The 16,602-nt window shown below is 37.1% G+C and overlaps 1 protein-coding gene across 3 annotated transcripts in view; it reads left to right on the top strand.

Annotated features, from left to right (window-relative positions):
* The first annotated feature begins 9,058 nt into the window (after positions 1-9,058).
* The window catches only part of MS3_00009239 (uncharacterized protein), a 31,302-nt gene continuing 23,758 nt past the window's right edge, over positions 9,059-16,602 (top strand). The window contains exons 1-6 of one of the 3 annotated variants that reach the window (XM_051217575.1): positions 9,059-9,150; positions 13,800-13,884; positions 13,938-14,032; positions 14,258-14,541; positions 14,600-14,800; positions 16,112-16,318. Coding sequence is in view for 2 of the 3 variants with exons in the window: in XM_051217574.1 (XP_051064990.1) it covers positions 9,113-9,150; positions 14,258-14,541; positions 16,112-16,318 (529 nt within the window). In the remaining variant the exon portion in view is untranslated. Of the gene's footprint in view, positions 9,238-9,282; positions 13,885-13,937; positions 14,033-14,257; positions 14,542-14,599; positions 14,801-16,111; positions 16,319-16,602 lie in introns of all 3 variants that reach the window. The other 2 variants (XM_051217576.1, XM_051217574.1) reach the window with 2 other exon arrangements.

Below are 16,602 nucleotides of genomic sequence, written 5' to 3'. Positions count from 1 at the left end.
CTACATTTTATATATGCACGTTATTGTGAAGAATTAAGGTGTTGTTTAAGTTATACCTTACTATACAACTTGGCGGTCCTCAGAATCAGTGAAGCACAATAAACCTATGCTGGACAGAAGACGTTAGATTCGGAAGAGATGCTACTGTACTCTGGTCATGAAGAAGAAAGTGCTCCGCAAATGCAGCGATTTGCTCTGATACTGTACGTGAAGCACTTATAGGATGGGAATCTCATGGATTCAGGATCATCAAAGCATACTTCAAAACAAAGAAGGAATGAATCACAATGTATGTTATCCAGTGTTGCGTACCCACCAATAATAGCAACGACGGCGAGAGAGAGACTGCAATCGATCATAGCGAAGTGCCCAAGAAAGGACCTGACCATCCTAATGGAAGACCTTAAAACCAAAGTCTGAGTGGACAACACCGAGCATAGAGATATGATGAAACGTCATGGATTGGAAGAGAGACGAAGAAGGTAAGAGATTTGAATATCTATATTCATTCAACAAAACGGTTATAGGCAACACCTCACCTCCACAAAAGTATACACAGAGCAACATGGGTTTTACCTGACCATGTTTCAGAGAATCCGATAGATCAAATTTGCGTGAATAAAGTTTTCGGATGATCCATGTGAGACGGAATAACAAAGAAAGAAGCTGAAATAGCTTCAGCTCACCACCCTGTGGTCTTCAAGATGAGACTAGAGCTCATAAAGCATTTGACAACTGGAGGAACGGCATCACAAGATTTCATTGCAGCTTTCCATAGAGATTCTGACAAACCCAACAAATTTGAGATAGCTCTCAACAAAAGGTATCAAGCCTTGCAAAACCTATCATTTAAACCATGGATAGGATTCAGGAATGTAACAACACGAAAACAGAAATATACAACAGTCGAACAAGAGCAGAGGAAGTTAGGGCTCAGGTCAAATACACAAAAGCTAACAAACGTGTGAAGAGGAGCACATGATGCAACAGGCAGAAGTACGTGGGAGACCAAGCGATAACACAGGAAAAAGCTGTGACAGAAGGAAATACGTGACAACTGTATGATACAGCAAAGAAACTAGCAGGAAAACATAGTAAACCAGAGCGAGGAGTCAAAACACAAAGAGCGCAATCCATTCACTGGAATCTAGGACAGCGGGATGAGAGGTTGTTAAATTTTGGGCAGTTCCTGAATAGAACAAACCCACAGAACACACCGAACGTCAAAGAAGAGCCCACAAACATCCTGTAAGATGTCGGTCCACCAACAACAGGAGAAATCAGCATGGTCGTTGGACACATCAAGTGTGGGAGGACAAGAGGACATCGTCATAGTGATTCTCTTCAGAGAGTTTCAGGAAGATGGACAAATGCCGACAGACTGTGAAGAAGTATGCCTCATTTAGATACCAAAGAAAAGAGATGTGAGCGAATGTGAGAACTACAGAGGTACAATAAAACGTTTTAAACAGATCTTTGCTGAATCCTTGACTACGAGAAGGCGTTTGACAATATGGATAAAAGAACCTCGTCGAACTGTTTTCGACACTGTGGTGTCACTCTTATACGGAATTTTAATAGCAAACTGCACTGCAAAGTCCTGCATAAAGGACAGCTGACATACATTTCAAGTATGGACCAGCATCAAACAAGAATGCTTACTCTCATCTTGTGGTTGACTGCACTACGAAGACATCTACATCTTCAAATGGTTGGTTCACATGGTTGTGGACGGAATAGAGGAAGCTTCTGCTTAACGGGCTTCCGTGTCTAGTAGCAGTGGATAACCAATATCTCCAAGCAGGAGCCCAAGTATATTTGTAGAATTATAGTCTACTATGATATTAGTACTGCGTTAATGATAGACCTAATCGCAAAATCGTAGATTTGTCACGGTATAACTGCCTAATCTTAAGATCTTAAGTGGAAGTCACACCATCGACTACACCAACTCACTGTATCGTATCAATTACCAATACATGATGTAAAACAAGGTTAAGCTAGAGAAGGAACAATATATTTAATATGAATAGGAGATATAAGGTAACATTCAGAGGGACCACGCCTGCATGGCCGAGCCATGCCATCCGATCAACTCCAATTCATTCAATACATTCTTCCCGCCTTCTCCATCGTTAGGTATTTCTCCACGTTAAATATTGAATATCTGTTTTCCGAGTTGCCTCGTGTTCAGCTTTGAGGATTGTGTGGTTATGGTCCAATGCCACTACATATTAACGACAATCGAGGAAAAAAGAAATTGGTAAATTATAATAAGATGTTATCCTTAGACCTTATGAATAGGTCAAGTTTCCACTTAAAGGACTCCTGGGAAGTCGCTTGGATTAGTTCAGTCGACAGCGAATTCCAGCATTTGTTGTAACTCCGATTTCTGGGTGTTACTCCTTAGGTATGTGTTGGAACTAAGCTAAATTAGGTGTTTAAGGGGATATCCAGAAGTGTTAAGGATACTGTAAGCCATTATTAAGTCACCTATACTCTAATGGGTAAAGGTTGAGTGATTGGAGCCGCTGTTCATAAGGTTTGAATTTGAGTCCACGAACTGATTTCGTGTCTCGTCGTCGGATACGCTCCAAAGTGTCCTTATTTTTTTGGACTGAGGGAGGAAATACTATTTTTCCGTACTCTAAATGTGGACAAATAAAGCTGTTGAGGATTATGTGGAAAGTTCTTCAGTCAAACTGGCCAAAAATGCGCCTCAATGTTATCAGTGCAAGGTTTGCTCGAAAGGCATTTCTGTCACAGTTAGCGTAGGACTTTAAATCCTAGGGTATTAGGACTACTAAAATTTGTTCGACTCGTGATACCACTTGAAAAGGGTTTTTTAAGTTGTAACTGTAGTCTGCAACATGTCGCAGATGAACTACTTTACACTTTGAAGTGTTAAAGGTAAGTCCGTTATCGTCTGCCCAACTTTGAAGTCAAGTCAGATCCTCCTGAAGTGCCAGTATATCCTCTTAGTGGCGTATCTCTCTCCAAAGTTTCACGTCATCAGTAAAAAGTAATAAGTCTGACGACACCTGTTGTGGAAGATCATTTATAAAAATCAAGAAGAGAAGAGGTCCTAGTACTGAGCCCTTGAGGACCCCACTAGGACATTCCATAGCCTGAGATAAAGTGAAGTTGACCCTGACCTTAAAGTGTCGATTTTCCAGATATGAAAAGAGCCGATCAATTAGAGGTGGTCAGATAGCCAATCGTTTGAGCTTGTTGATAAGACATATATGGTTGACCCTATCAGGAGCTCTTGAGAAATCAAGGTAAATGATATCGACCTTCCCCTTGCGATCAAGGATGCTTGTCCATTGCAGTAAAACTACAACCCGGTTCAGAAGTCTCCTTGATGATTTTCTTTTCGAAGGTGGATTGTGTCACCTATTGAATATCAATGTATTCAATAATGATTTATACGAACAAGGTCCGTCATCCATCTAACTGACTGAAAAGCAGAATGAAACCTTTGAAACTTTTCACTCCTGTTTTATTTATAAATGCCATGTTTGAAAAAGAGAGTAATAATAAAATAATAACAATAAATCAGGTACTGTGTAGTTGAGAATACTGATTTGACTTTAAAGAAGGAAAGGGAGAAAATAAGAGAACAGAAATAAAAGAGACGTCAAATACGCAAATAGTTTAATAGGTGTGTTTATGAACACAGAACAAGAATAAATGACTATGAATGTATCGACAAATTGGTAACAAAAATAAAGTAGAAAATAATCAAGAAAAAATAACTTATTATTACAGTAAGATATGACGCTAGAATAAATGTTTGTGCAGTTATAGTTTAGAGTGATGCGATGAAAGTCTCAATTGAGTGGAAAGGATAATAAAATATCAATATGTATGAGTAGTCATATATGCATAGTGAAGATAAAACGGGTCTGAGAAGTTAATTTAAATGTAACACAAGTTATTGTCTTAATTACAAATGTCGTAATTTTAAGCAGAATATTAATTTAAAAGGAAAGAAGAGAGAAAATAAGTGGATAACTAGTGAAAAGGTTCATCCATGATAAGAATGATTATTGTGTAATGAATATCGACTTCAGAAGTAAACCAGCAATTGAGAAAAATAAAATAAAAATCCGTTAAAGCACTCGGATGAATACATTTAGATTTATATAATAGTATACAGAGTGAGACCGGATATTAGCATAAATATTTGTGCAATAATAATTAAGAATGATGTTATGAAAGTCACAATTGATTTCAAAGGACAATCTGGAATTAAATATGTTTAGAAGGATGCGAAGAGATAAAAAGAATATCTAACGTGTCGGGGGACCAGTAATGATTTTAATAACGGTAATAATGATAAATACAAGCATAAACAGACTTCATATGTTAAGATGAATAAAAATAAGAATGAAATAGACGTGAAAAGTTTCAAAGGTTTCATTCTGCTTTTCAGTCAATTAGATGGATGACGGACCTTGTTCGTATAAATCATTATTGAATACATTGATATTCAATAGGTGACATAACCCACTTTCGGAGAGAAAATCATCAAGACTTCTGAACCGGGTTTTAGTTTCACTGCGACGGAGGTTCACTGGCAGTGTGTTCCACATGATTGAGTAGCGGATTACGAAAAAATTCTGGCGTGAGTTTGTGTAGGTTTTTGGAATCTCTAGAATATTTTTCTTTTTGCGTAGAATGTGGGATGATAACAGAGTATGAAGAAGTGGATACCGGGGAGTAGGAAATATCGTCAACAACCCGGTAGATAGAGATAAAGTTTGATTTGATACGCCTGATCCAGAGTGGTTCTTATTTGAGATGTTGACATCTTTGGTGATAGTCCTTGCTGTCGGAATACCCCAAACAGCTTTGGTGAACCTTCTTTGAACACTTTCAATTTTAATCAGGTCATTATGCCTGCAATTACCGTAAACTAAAATACCATATTCAAGAATGGGTAAGATACATTTTCTGCATAATAACAATCTCGATTCGATATTATTGAAGTTTATCATTATTAATCCGATGAGCTCTCTAGCTTTGGATACTTGAGATGCAATGTGCTCGGAAAAGTTCAGACTGTTGCTATATATTAAACCCAAGTAACGAACAGTGTTGAGAGGTTTGAGTCTATGTTTGTAAATAGTCAGATTTAAGTTAAGACAGCGGCGAATGTGAATAAATCTACTGTTGTCAACATTAAGTGGCAAATTCCACGAAACAGTCCATTCGTATAACTTGTTTATTTCCTCTTGGATTACCGCTGAAATATATCTTTCTTTCGTGGGAGAAGAGAATGAATAAAGTACTTTCAGGTCATCGGCAAAAGGGAAACGTTCACCATACTGAAAGAGGGGAATACACATCATTGATAAAAAGGAGGAAGGGTAATGGACCAATCACACTTCCTTGTATAAACCCACTGGTTACATTCACAGGTTTAGAGAAGCAAGATCCAAAGCGAAAGATTTGGATACGGTATTCTAAAGACGATTTGAGCTAAGATAAAGGGGGATTCTGTACGCTAAATGAAGAGAGTTTTAGAAGAAGTTTGTGTGAGACATTGTCGAAAGCCTTACTAAAATCTAAGTACAGGATTATCACTGACTGATCAACATCTCTTCTCTGTGTGGTTTGATCAAAAGGTTCCAGGTGCGATGTGAAGCATGAGCGTTTAGTCATAAACCCGTGTTGGGATGGGCTAATCAGACTACCCAAAAGTAAAATGATAACAGCTTTTAGTGTATGATTTTTTCCATGGTTCTTGATAGCACTATCAATACATGATCCTGTTTTGAATCTAGAGGTGATAAGAGATGTTATCCATTCGGATGGATAGGTCTCATATTCCATAGATAGGCTGAAAAGTTTAGAACAAAATAGTGAGAATTCTCTACTACCTTATTCACAGATGATGAAGGTACCCCGTCAGGTCCACCGTCATATGACTTTTTCAGGTCAGCTATGGCCTGCTTGATGTTGGAGAGTATGAAATCAACTTTTGATAGGTGTCTGGATGTCAGTATTGGAGGTGTATTGATAGAGTTTTCAGTTCCAGTTTTGTAACATTGCGAGAAATGCTGGCTGAGTTGTTCGCAAATAATATCAGGGTCGTCAACAATGCGTCCGTTAACTATGAGGAATTTAGTTGTGCCAGCAGAATTCGACTTCACACGGGATTTAAAAAGCTTTTTGTGGAGATGAGATAAGTTTTGGGCATTACATGCTGAAGTGAGCGCAATACGTTCCAATGCTTATTGTGCTGACTTTACACTCCTTCAATACAGAGTATACTTGGTGAATGGCATCGAAGTTTTTTGACATATAATACATCCGTTTTAGTTTTTACCGATTCGACCTAGATTCTGGTTGACATATGATATAATTGTTTTAAAAGTAATTTTAAAGGAGATAGTAGCGTCTATTGCGAATTTTGTGGTAATATGGAATACTTCTACTGTTTCTGAAAGCTTATCATCAGTGGAGAAACTGCTCCAACTAGAATGCTTAAAATGAAATCGAAAGTCTTAGTGTGATTAGTCTCTATATTGAAAACGCGTTTTTATCGTATTGGATTTGTTGGATTTCCCAAGAAACCGCATAGTGTAGAGGAATATTTTATGATTGTTGTTGTGAGACTTTTCGCCAACAACTACAAATGTCGGTATGGCATTGTGATGGAATATCAAATAGAGAATATCGTAGTTTCGTATTGACGGGTTTACATATTGCTGCCAACCGTGTATGTCTAAGGAACTAATAAGCCTTCAAAGCATAGTGGGCCAGAGTGTGTCTTCCATTTGATGCTTGGAAGGTCAAAATCACCATACATAATTTTGAAGGTAAAATCAATGGAGGCAGCCCTAGTAAATGACTCACTAATAGTAGTGCCAGTCAAACTGGAAGCTCGAAATGCGCATACAACCAGTATTTTCCGTTCGTGAGCGTGGATGGTAAGACGTATCGAATGAGGTTGTTTGCTGAGGACAGCATTGCTATTTGGTCAAACCCCAGGTACTATAGTTTCAGTATCGTCTTTGATATCTCTTCTTTTTGGGCGTTAAAACCTTCATGGAATCTGTTTACTCCCCTAGTCAAGTACTTCTTAATCTTCACGTTGAAGCAACACTAACATGATTCTGTTACCTCAATTATTTCAGTACTGGGCTACGGCTTTGCAGTTTCTGTTAATGTATTGTAGTGTGGCGTTCAGTCGCGGTTGACTATGATCACCACTATAAGAAGACTACGTGCCAGTTAACCGATAAGATTCCCCGCAGGTCAAGTATCAGAAGGCAGTAGGCTGTAGTCGAGACGTATTTGTTGGCGATCTCAGGGTATCGAAAGAATAACGAGATCGTGATGGGTAACTAATGTGGTTACTGAGCGTAACCGAATTCATGCAAGGTCACAATCAACGAAAGAATGTGTGTATTTTGGTACAGTTAAACAAACAAGTACAGTAAAATAATCGCTGGCACAATTGGTTATAATAATTGTTTCCATTACACCAATCGCGTCTTCTTGATAAAAGTAGGTCCCTACAGTATATTGCCATTCCACCTCATTCTTTTGTACACTAATAATATCACAAAAATATCGTTCCCTGCAAGCTCGATTCTTCGTCTAAGAAGTCTGGATTTAGCCATGTTCCGGTTAGGACGGTGATCTTCATGCATAACTGAAATCACATGTTTCTGATTTCTCCTATTCAACCCTTTAGTTCTGTTACGTTGCTACAGAGGTAAATGATGGTTTGTCTCATCATCTGATGCCCCTCTACAGCAACATCCGTCCTATGGTTTTTACTCAGGTTGTTGTTTGAAGTGTGTTGACTAGTTATGTAGTTTATTCAAGTGGAAAGTCTCACTGAGAAGTTCTTATCGTAACTCATACTTGGCACTGAAAAACAGATGTAATGCCTAAGTCCGAGGCGATAAATGTTTTTAGACCAAGTTATCAGCCAAATTGTAGGCTAATCGTAAATTTCATTACAAACGCATGACCAAGAGGGAACTCAAAAATCAAGGGGTCTGTACTCTTAAAGAGTCAAATAACAAAGATCTATCTAACTTAGAGATTTCAGATGTCTTTAATACTAACTTGATAGACCATCTAAACCAGGAGCCTGAAAACGCGAAATGTCTCTCAACTATAGTGCCAGCTGAGGATCTAGGAAATATTCAACGAAATCCCGGGTTAGTATTGAAGACGCGAAAATCCCTGAGCTCAGGAGAGTCAACAAGATATGACAGCATTCGGCCTATAATCCTGGAACATTGAGCGGAGGCTACCGCCAGACCGGTGCGTGACCTGTTCAAGCACTCACTAGATTCACACGCGGTTCCCAAGATAATGGAAGCTGGTTACTTTCTGCAATCTTCAAAGGGAGTAATACAAAAACTTAGCCTGTTACGGACTAGTAATATTGCTGCCAATAATGTTGGAGGCAATGGAAGGACTGGTCGATGAAAAAATCAGGAGATACGTGGATAAAAACAACATCCTCCATAAAGTCGAACACGGGTTCGGGAAAGACTGGTCCTGTTCGTCCAGTCTGCTCATAGCATAGGAAGAACAGACGACATTCTGGGACATAAGATATTGGTTCACGTAATGCTGCTCGATTTCGCAAATCTATTTAACACAGCATCTCATGTACTTTTCATATCGAAGGTTAAAAATTTGGGTTTCACTGACTCCCTTTTATCCTGACCGTGAAACTTTATAGTTAACAGGATGTATAATACCGAGGCACATAGTTTACGTGAACATGAACATTCCTCCCCATTCGACACAAAGCACATACGCTTTCCATGGAATCCCACTTCCAACGGTCCCCTCAGAGCGGGGTCTCGGGCTTGTACTCATAGAGAGCCTCGAGACTAGTTCAAACCACATAGGGGACGCAGCAAAGGTAAACGCAAATTTTGACTTTGTGCTAAGACAACATGATGCTATCCCCCCTGGGTTGTTCTTAACACTGTTCAAAACGTGTACACGATCCCACCTTGGAGTCGGTTTATACAAGCTCGTGACAAAGGTATTGGATATTGAATACTTGATATCAACACTTCACCAGGCGCTATAACGTTTTGAAGGTCGCTGATCATGTGTGTTTGAAATGGATTTTAGTAATTTGCACTGCTTTGTGGGCAAGGGGTACGTTTTCTATTCTGTTTAAAGCTAAATTTATTCTCTACCAAAATGCGAGATATTAAGTTTTTACTGAACCAGACCTTCAGCCTTGTAAATACTATTATATTGTCAGCATAGATTAACCACATACTTTAGGTGGAAGCTAAACAAAATCGGTAAACTTTGTGATGGTCACTTCCATTCGAGGCTCAAAGCATATAAACAGTTAACCTGTGCATAAAATGTTACGAACCGAGTAACGGAGACCAGAGATTTATTGTGCTATTACAGCAAGTTTATTAGGTTTTATGGAGTTGAGAGCGCGAGCAATGTATAGTACGCTAGAGATTGCTTTGGGTTTGTAATAAATAAATGATTAGTTTTAATCTGAAGTCACGTCTTTCTGCAGGTTTTGCTTTAATATGGGGTCCATTAACTAGTTTGTGACTGTATAATTAGGATGAAACGTATTGTATTTAGTGGCACTATCTTGAATTTTCACAAGCTGGCTCTAAGATTAATAATGGGCAAAACAGCGAACAAAAATCGACCGGTAGTTTGAGCAGTGGATCTCCGAATAAATACCGAAGGATTTAAAATGTAGAAAATAACGAACTGTTCCTGCCTGTTTAAGGATATAGCCCGACTAGTTCATGTTATTAAAAACAGTTAGTCCCTTTGATATATTTCGATAATGCGGTGAGAAGACGAAGTTTATCAGAATTATGTTATGTATTTGCGCAATACATTTCGAACAATCTGACCACACATATACTTGTTAAGACATTTTTATATGAAAATTAATAGGTCAACTAGACAGGTTAAAGGTAAGCCGTAACAAAGAAAGAAAATTATTAAAGTACACAAAAACAATGTGATTACCACTCTGGATAGTAAATCAGTATTACCAGGGTAGGTTAGGTGTAAGGACAAATTGTTTTTGAACGCATAAAGGGGGTTTCAGTTTCCGTATAGCCAATGCTTCAATAAACCTTAGTATACGTCCTTAAAGGCTTTTGTATAACACTACAAGTGCTGGTTTGATGTCAACCTTATGACCAGTCTCAATCAAATGTTTCGCAATGGAGGATGATGTCTGTCTATTGTGTGATCAGATTTTACCATTGTAATTCATCTGTTTACACATCCATTTTGGTATGTGTTCACCCATCCTTAATTGCAAATCACGATTGCTCCTTCCTGTGTATGTGTTTACGCACATACATGTAAATTGATCGTCTCCGTTTCAACATGGGACTATTTATGTCGCCTCTAAATGGTAACATAATGTGAACTCGCTTTTTGGGTGCCAGAAGTGTCATTTGTCTAGTCATATTGCAACCCTTTCAGCGGTTTATGAACTTCAATAAATAACCATTATTATTGGCCTTCTATACATAGAACGTCTGATGGAACCATCATCTCTCCTACTAATCAGGATGTCTAGAAAAGGAAGTTGGTTGTTCTTCTCTTATTCTCATGTAAGAGAGATGTGCTTTTGACTTGTATTGAGTTCTTTTAACAAGCGGTTTACATCTTCACCTTTATTTCCTATGATCATGATATCATCAACATACCGTTTATACAGAAACTTCTTCAAAATAAAGTCTTCAGATAGATTTTCAACATATCCCATGAGCATATCAGCTAGCAACGGTCCTAAAGGGCTACTCATAGCTACACCATCGATTTGTCGAAAGTGCTCACCCTCAAAAGCGAATTTTACATTTTCAGTACACAATAGTAATAAATCTTTAAGAGTTTTAACAGGAAATGACAATGGGAGGTTATTCAAAGAGATATAGTCACACAAAATATCAGTAGTTTTCCTAAGAGGTACATTTGTAAATAAAGTGTTCACACCAAAGGAGCACATTGTCATTGTCTTTATATTTATGTCCTTTAAGTACTTAATTAATTCAAATAAGTCAATCAAGGAATACTTACAATATCGATTTTGGATAGGGTTTAATACTTTTGTAAGCCATTTTGCAAGGTTGTGTGTAGGTGACCGACACATTGATAGAATTGGATACTTAACCTACCCTGGTAATACTGATTTATTATCCAGAGTGGTAATCACATTGTTTTTGTGTACTTTAATAATTTTCTTTCTTTGTTACGGCTTACCTTTAACCTGTCTAGTTGACCTATTAATTTTCATATAAAAATGTCTTAACAAGTATATGTGTGGTCAGATTGTTCGAAATGTATTGCGCAAATATATCACATAATTCTGATAGTTCATGTTAGTTGAGTGTCTACGAATTGATCACGGTGATTCTTCGTTTTGCAAAAAATAAAACTGGAAGGAGACTTCGAAAAGCATTTAATTTGACTTATTTATTTTCGGTACTAAACGACCTGAAGTCCTAAATCCGTTTGACCAGCCAGGAAACCGAAAACATAAATTGTTAGTATGTTATTCTAAGACTTGTGATAGGTATATGGAGTTTCAGACTCTTGCGTCGTAGCTGATGTTAGCTCGTGATAAAAACTGCAACCATAACTCCTAAACATAATCCCTAACACTAGTTTCTAACCGTATTTTAATATATGTACTATGATCTTTAAGAGGTTTGCACACTCACCATTGGCTCGGCGGTATAGTACAGCCCTACCCTATTCTCATCTATTCATTTGCTGCCTGAGTTGAAGTCATACTAGCCCTCTCTCTTAAACTGACACGATGATTGTCACCAAATTAAATTCGGCTTAAGTGGCACGCTAATAAGTGTTTCAATTTTCATAGTTAAATTGATCAAAGTATAATCTCAGTTGTATTTAGTCTAGTCCGATTAATTACATACCCATTATTTCTAAGTTTCCACATAACGCATTTATAAGACTGGATTTCTCTGCATACTACTCAAGCCACTCGACATATTCTCCCCTTGAGAGTTAAGGGCTGAAAATACCTCCACTGAAAATTGGGGATAGTAAAATTAGACAAAAATGAATAATTGTGAATTCATCTTCATATATGCATATATTCTGTACATCCGTTAGGTGTTAAAGCTTAAGGAATTGTGATTTTACTTAATGTCCACTTATTTGGGCATAACTATAGCGTTTCTCTAATGACATTTGGATTTTATACTCGTTCGTTAGACATCATTAAAGTGAGAGAAATATTTTAAAGTAGCACAGCAATATTCTTTAAAGGTTCCATTGAATATGGTGATGAGTGTATCATCAGTGACTTTATTAACAAAGCCCTTTAGCTTATAGAAGTATCCCTATTAGTGATTTTACCCGACCATAGTTGCTACCTTGGCATAGAGGTTGGGCTTACATGTCGCGATGACACGATCGAGCTATATCGACTAAAATACTCACTCCTTTAGGTCCTACCGTGCCAGGTGGATCGGCTTTAGAACGATAATTCTCATAAAAAAGGAAAGCTTTTTCCCTATTCCCTCGGATGGTTTATGAACTCGACCAGTCCGACGAAATTACTCCGTTCCGAAACTCTAAGCATTGTATCAACCAACCCGACTGAAAGTCCTAGACCACCATTCTTAAAAAATCTGGAGTTACACTATCAATGTTTGTTACTCTTCTCTAGTGTTTTCGATTTCGCTTTAGTTCGGAGGCCCAATATAATACTTGTACACTAGTTTTAGTGGTTATGTGAATATGTTACATTTTTTCTGCTCCCAAATGCCCTGGTACGACCGAAGGTGAGACGAGTTCACTCTCCCTTTCGAAATGCGTTCATATGGCAACGCGTTTACAACCACTCCGAAGGAGAGTCCTATTCACAACGGGAGTTTATTTACGAAAGTGAAAGGATGAAAAATGGACATCCACGGTTCAAACTTAGTTGGTACATATAGAGGATTTACCTAGGGAGTTGACAAACCATTGTTTAGAACCAATGGTGCGCATACGCTCCAAGATCGCGAGGAGATGAAAGACCCACAAACATATCTTTGATTCCCGGCTACCACGGGAGTGCGTTTTCCGACGTTTCTTCGCCGTCCTATGGATTAGTTTCCACGACGTCATGAAAATGGTGGATTGCGTCTCTTGCAGCTTGGCAAAACATTCAGCTTATAAGCACTGGGTTTATGAAGGCTCCTTACAACTTAAAGCTCATCGGACAGTAAAGTTGGTCTGTTGCCCCGGTAGCATCAACCAGTTTGTTCTGTCCTCCCTAGCCGGTACCGGTTGAGCCACCTGACGAGGTGGAGGCCCTCGAGAAAGTTCAAATCCTGAACCACCAAAAGTCACCAGGTCCACATGACTTACCCCCAGCTCTTTCTAACAATGGTAGCAACCTTCCGGTCAGAGAACTGACTAGGTTGTTTGAGAAACAATGTATTCCATCATCTTGACGCGATTGTTGTTGTCATCTTTAGAAAGGGTCTATATCATCTATGCAACAACTATTGGGGGTAAACTCTACTTCCGATTACGTCCAAACTATTGACTGGTATATGTCGATCCATTAGGACTCTCTGGTTAGGGTCCGATAGATGATGTAACTCAGTGGCTTGAGACATTATCAGACATGGCTCAAAATAAAATCCAATGGCGATCTTGTTGTAAGGCTCTTTAACTATTAGAAGAGAGAACTTCCTTGACTGAAAGGATTCTTTCTGGTTCCATTTTTCTTAACTGAGCTCCTTTTTCTGTTATATACTGCTCTTGTTCACTTATGTATTTAGATTATACTTAGCCTCCGTCCTCTACCTCTTCGCAATCTTTTTTTTGGCTGTTTTTATCTTGGTACCCATTTCTACCAGTTTTTAGGTATGTTAATTAAATACTTTTAAAAATGTAATTTATTTTGCCGTTCGTTGTAGACTCTCTTTGTTAACCTAAAAAATGTTTCAGTTACATCCAGCCAGACATTTGGGCATATTAAAGCACGTAACACCTGAATTCTCTTACTTGCCGTGTAAGAAAAACCGTATCCCTTTATTTTTGTAAATATTATATATTGCTGCTATAAAGTTTGGGTTTGTTCTAGTCCCTAACCTGTCTTAAACCATCTAATTGTTTTTGCTATCGTTATTATTTGCGTTGTTTCTATACATTTCACATTTTGCATACGTGATTCCATATTTTTTAGCTCCCTTTTATCCTCTGCATTATATTTTTTCCGGTATTATTTTATTATTAGTATGATTTCTACTGCATCCTCTGCCACCATAAATACAAATACCAGTGAACGAGATTGTAAAATTGGTCAGCTGCAATATCAGCAACAACAGTTGCTCCGTCAAAGTACTCCTTACAATTTCAGTTCTTGGGATTGGAATGCTGTGAATATCATGAATAATAATAATAATAATAATAATAATAATAATAATAATAATAATAATATTGTTAACGGGACTCAACAACCAATTTGCAAACCTTTGTTTCCTGAAAATGACGTCATGAAGATGATCAATTTTATAAAACGTAAGGCGATCATTTTTTGTTCTTCTAGTTAACCCTTTATTTTTTATATTTCAAATAGAATGTTTGAATGAATCGACTAAATGCCTATTTAAGCGCTATTCTAATGATAACTGGCAAGATTTGTCAGTGTTCACAATATGTTTTGCCCGTGAACTGCACATATAAATCACTGGAAGAAAAGTATACAGAACAACAAAGTTATCTCTATGTCTCATCAACGTAGTATTTATAACGTAATTTTCTTTCCTTAGTCAACCTGGTAAGTGGAAAACATTTCAAAGCTATCAACTTAACAATACAGTCTCAGAGTTGTCATTCGCATTCTATTAGCTGTAAGCTACTATCAATGAAAACAAATCATAACTTAAAACCTTACATGGTTTACTACTCGCTAGCCTAATAAACATATAGTGGCACAGAAATTTTTGTTTGACGATTAAAACTTGTTTTTGGTTGTACTCACCAGTTTAAAACAACTAACAAAGATAGGTATGAAGCATGATCTACATAGGGGGATATACTAGTATATCAAAGTAATCGGTGAACAAACATTTTCCTAGTGTAAGGGATATCGGTAAATGATTTACTCGATATTCTTCGGTGAAGAGGTTGAATTCTTCTGACCTCTTGTCAATCTTATGGTCGACGATTATGTTTTAAGAGGCTCAGTTAGTCAAATGTATTATAAAGAAAGTTTTATTGTTAAGTTCTAAACGATTATTTTATTCATTTAATTTGAATAATCTAATTGGAACATTCTTCTATTGGTATCATTTCATTCTGGTAGATGTGAAGTGGCTATTATTTGAGTTTTATCCGTGGAGTAATATTAAATATGCTATCATATGTACTGTTTAGAGGTCTAAGTTTTGCTCCACTTTGTACTGGCTGTTACCTTTGGCACTTGAATTTAGCGTCTTATCGAAAAAGCTCAGTTTAATCATTGTTTTTAGACTTTTTAACCATCTTAATAAAATCCGAAAAATTGAATTTACCCATCCAAACTATTACGTAAACTTGGTCTATCATTATTGGTATGATGATCATTTTCTTAAGTTTATTTTAATATGATTTCTTTTTGTCCGATTAATATTGCGGTAATTTATTTGATATTCCTCCATATTATAACTTTCGCTCCATAAATCATTTCAGTGTAGTTGCTTAAAGTCCCATTTTCTCCTGAAGCATTAATTACTGCACTGATTCATTCGCATATCAAAATTTTTATGTTTGCTTTCCGTAAAATGATATGTGCTAATTTGTATTAGATTCTAAAAAAGGTTAAGGGTTTTTGTGGTTACGTAATTCACAGTCGATCTATCTTCGTTTATGTCGGATTCTACATTGTTTATGAGTGACTATCTGAAGGTATGTGATACTGACCAACAAACAAAACCTAAACAATTGGAGGAGTAAAAGAATTTATTGCTTATAACTCTCCGTTGAATGTCGGGTGTGTAAACCAATTAGCTACATTACATGATTACTTTTTAATCAATTCATATAGACTTATTACAGGTTTATTTTTTAGATATCAGTGTTTGTTTAAACTCATCTTTCTTGATTTTAGAGGAAAATTATGCTCCTACAATGATTAATTCAGCCAGCTTCAGTCATGAAAATAATAATAAACAAGGGTTTGTACGGGAAACTCAACCGTCATTGAATAAATTAATTGAAATGGGCTATCCAAATCAGCATTGCCCTTATCCTTTAGATCATTTACATTCACAATTTCAATTCAATCAAAGTAGATGCTCATCAACTACAACACGATGTAAGTAGATTTTATATATGGGACAAAAAATGACTTCAGTTTTTATAGCGTTTCTAGACAATATCATCAACACAGACTTCAGAAAAAAGTGTTTTTTTAGAGATATTTTTCCACAGGTAGCTGCTAATAGCTTATCCTGTAGACATAAGTTGTAACTGAATATTACCGGTAGTTTCATTGTTATCGTCAGTCAGTTACAAGTAATGCGATAATCTGGTAGAATTATACATCAACACAAATTGTTGTACTGCATCAACATAGCAAGATGAAAACAAGAGTAGCAG

This window comes from Schistosoma haematobium, chromosome 5 (assembly GCF_000699445.3).
Source record: "Schistosoma haematobium chromosome 5, whole genome shotgun sequence".
Classification (NCBI taxonomy): Eukaryota; Metazoa; Platyhelminthes; class Trematoda; order Strigeidida; family Schistosomatidae; genus Schistosoma; species Schistosoma haematobium.
Note: the sequence above shows the minus strand (reverse complement) of the source record. Positions and strands in the feature narration are given on the sequence as shown.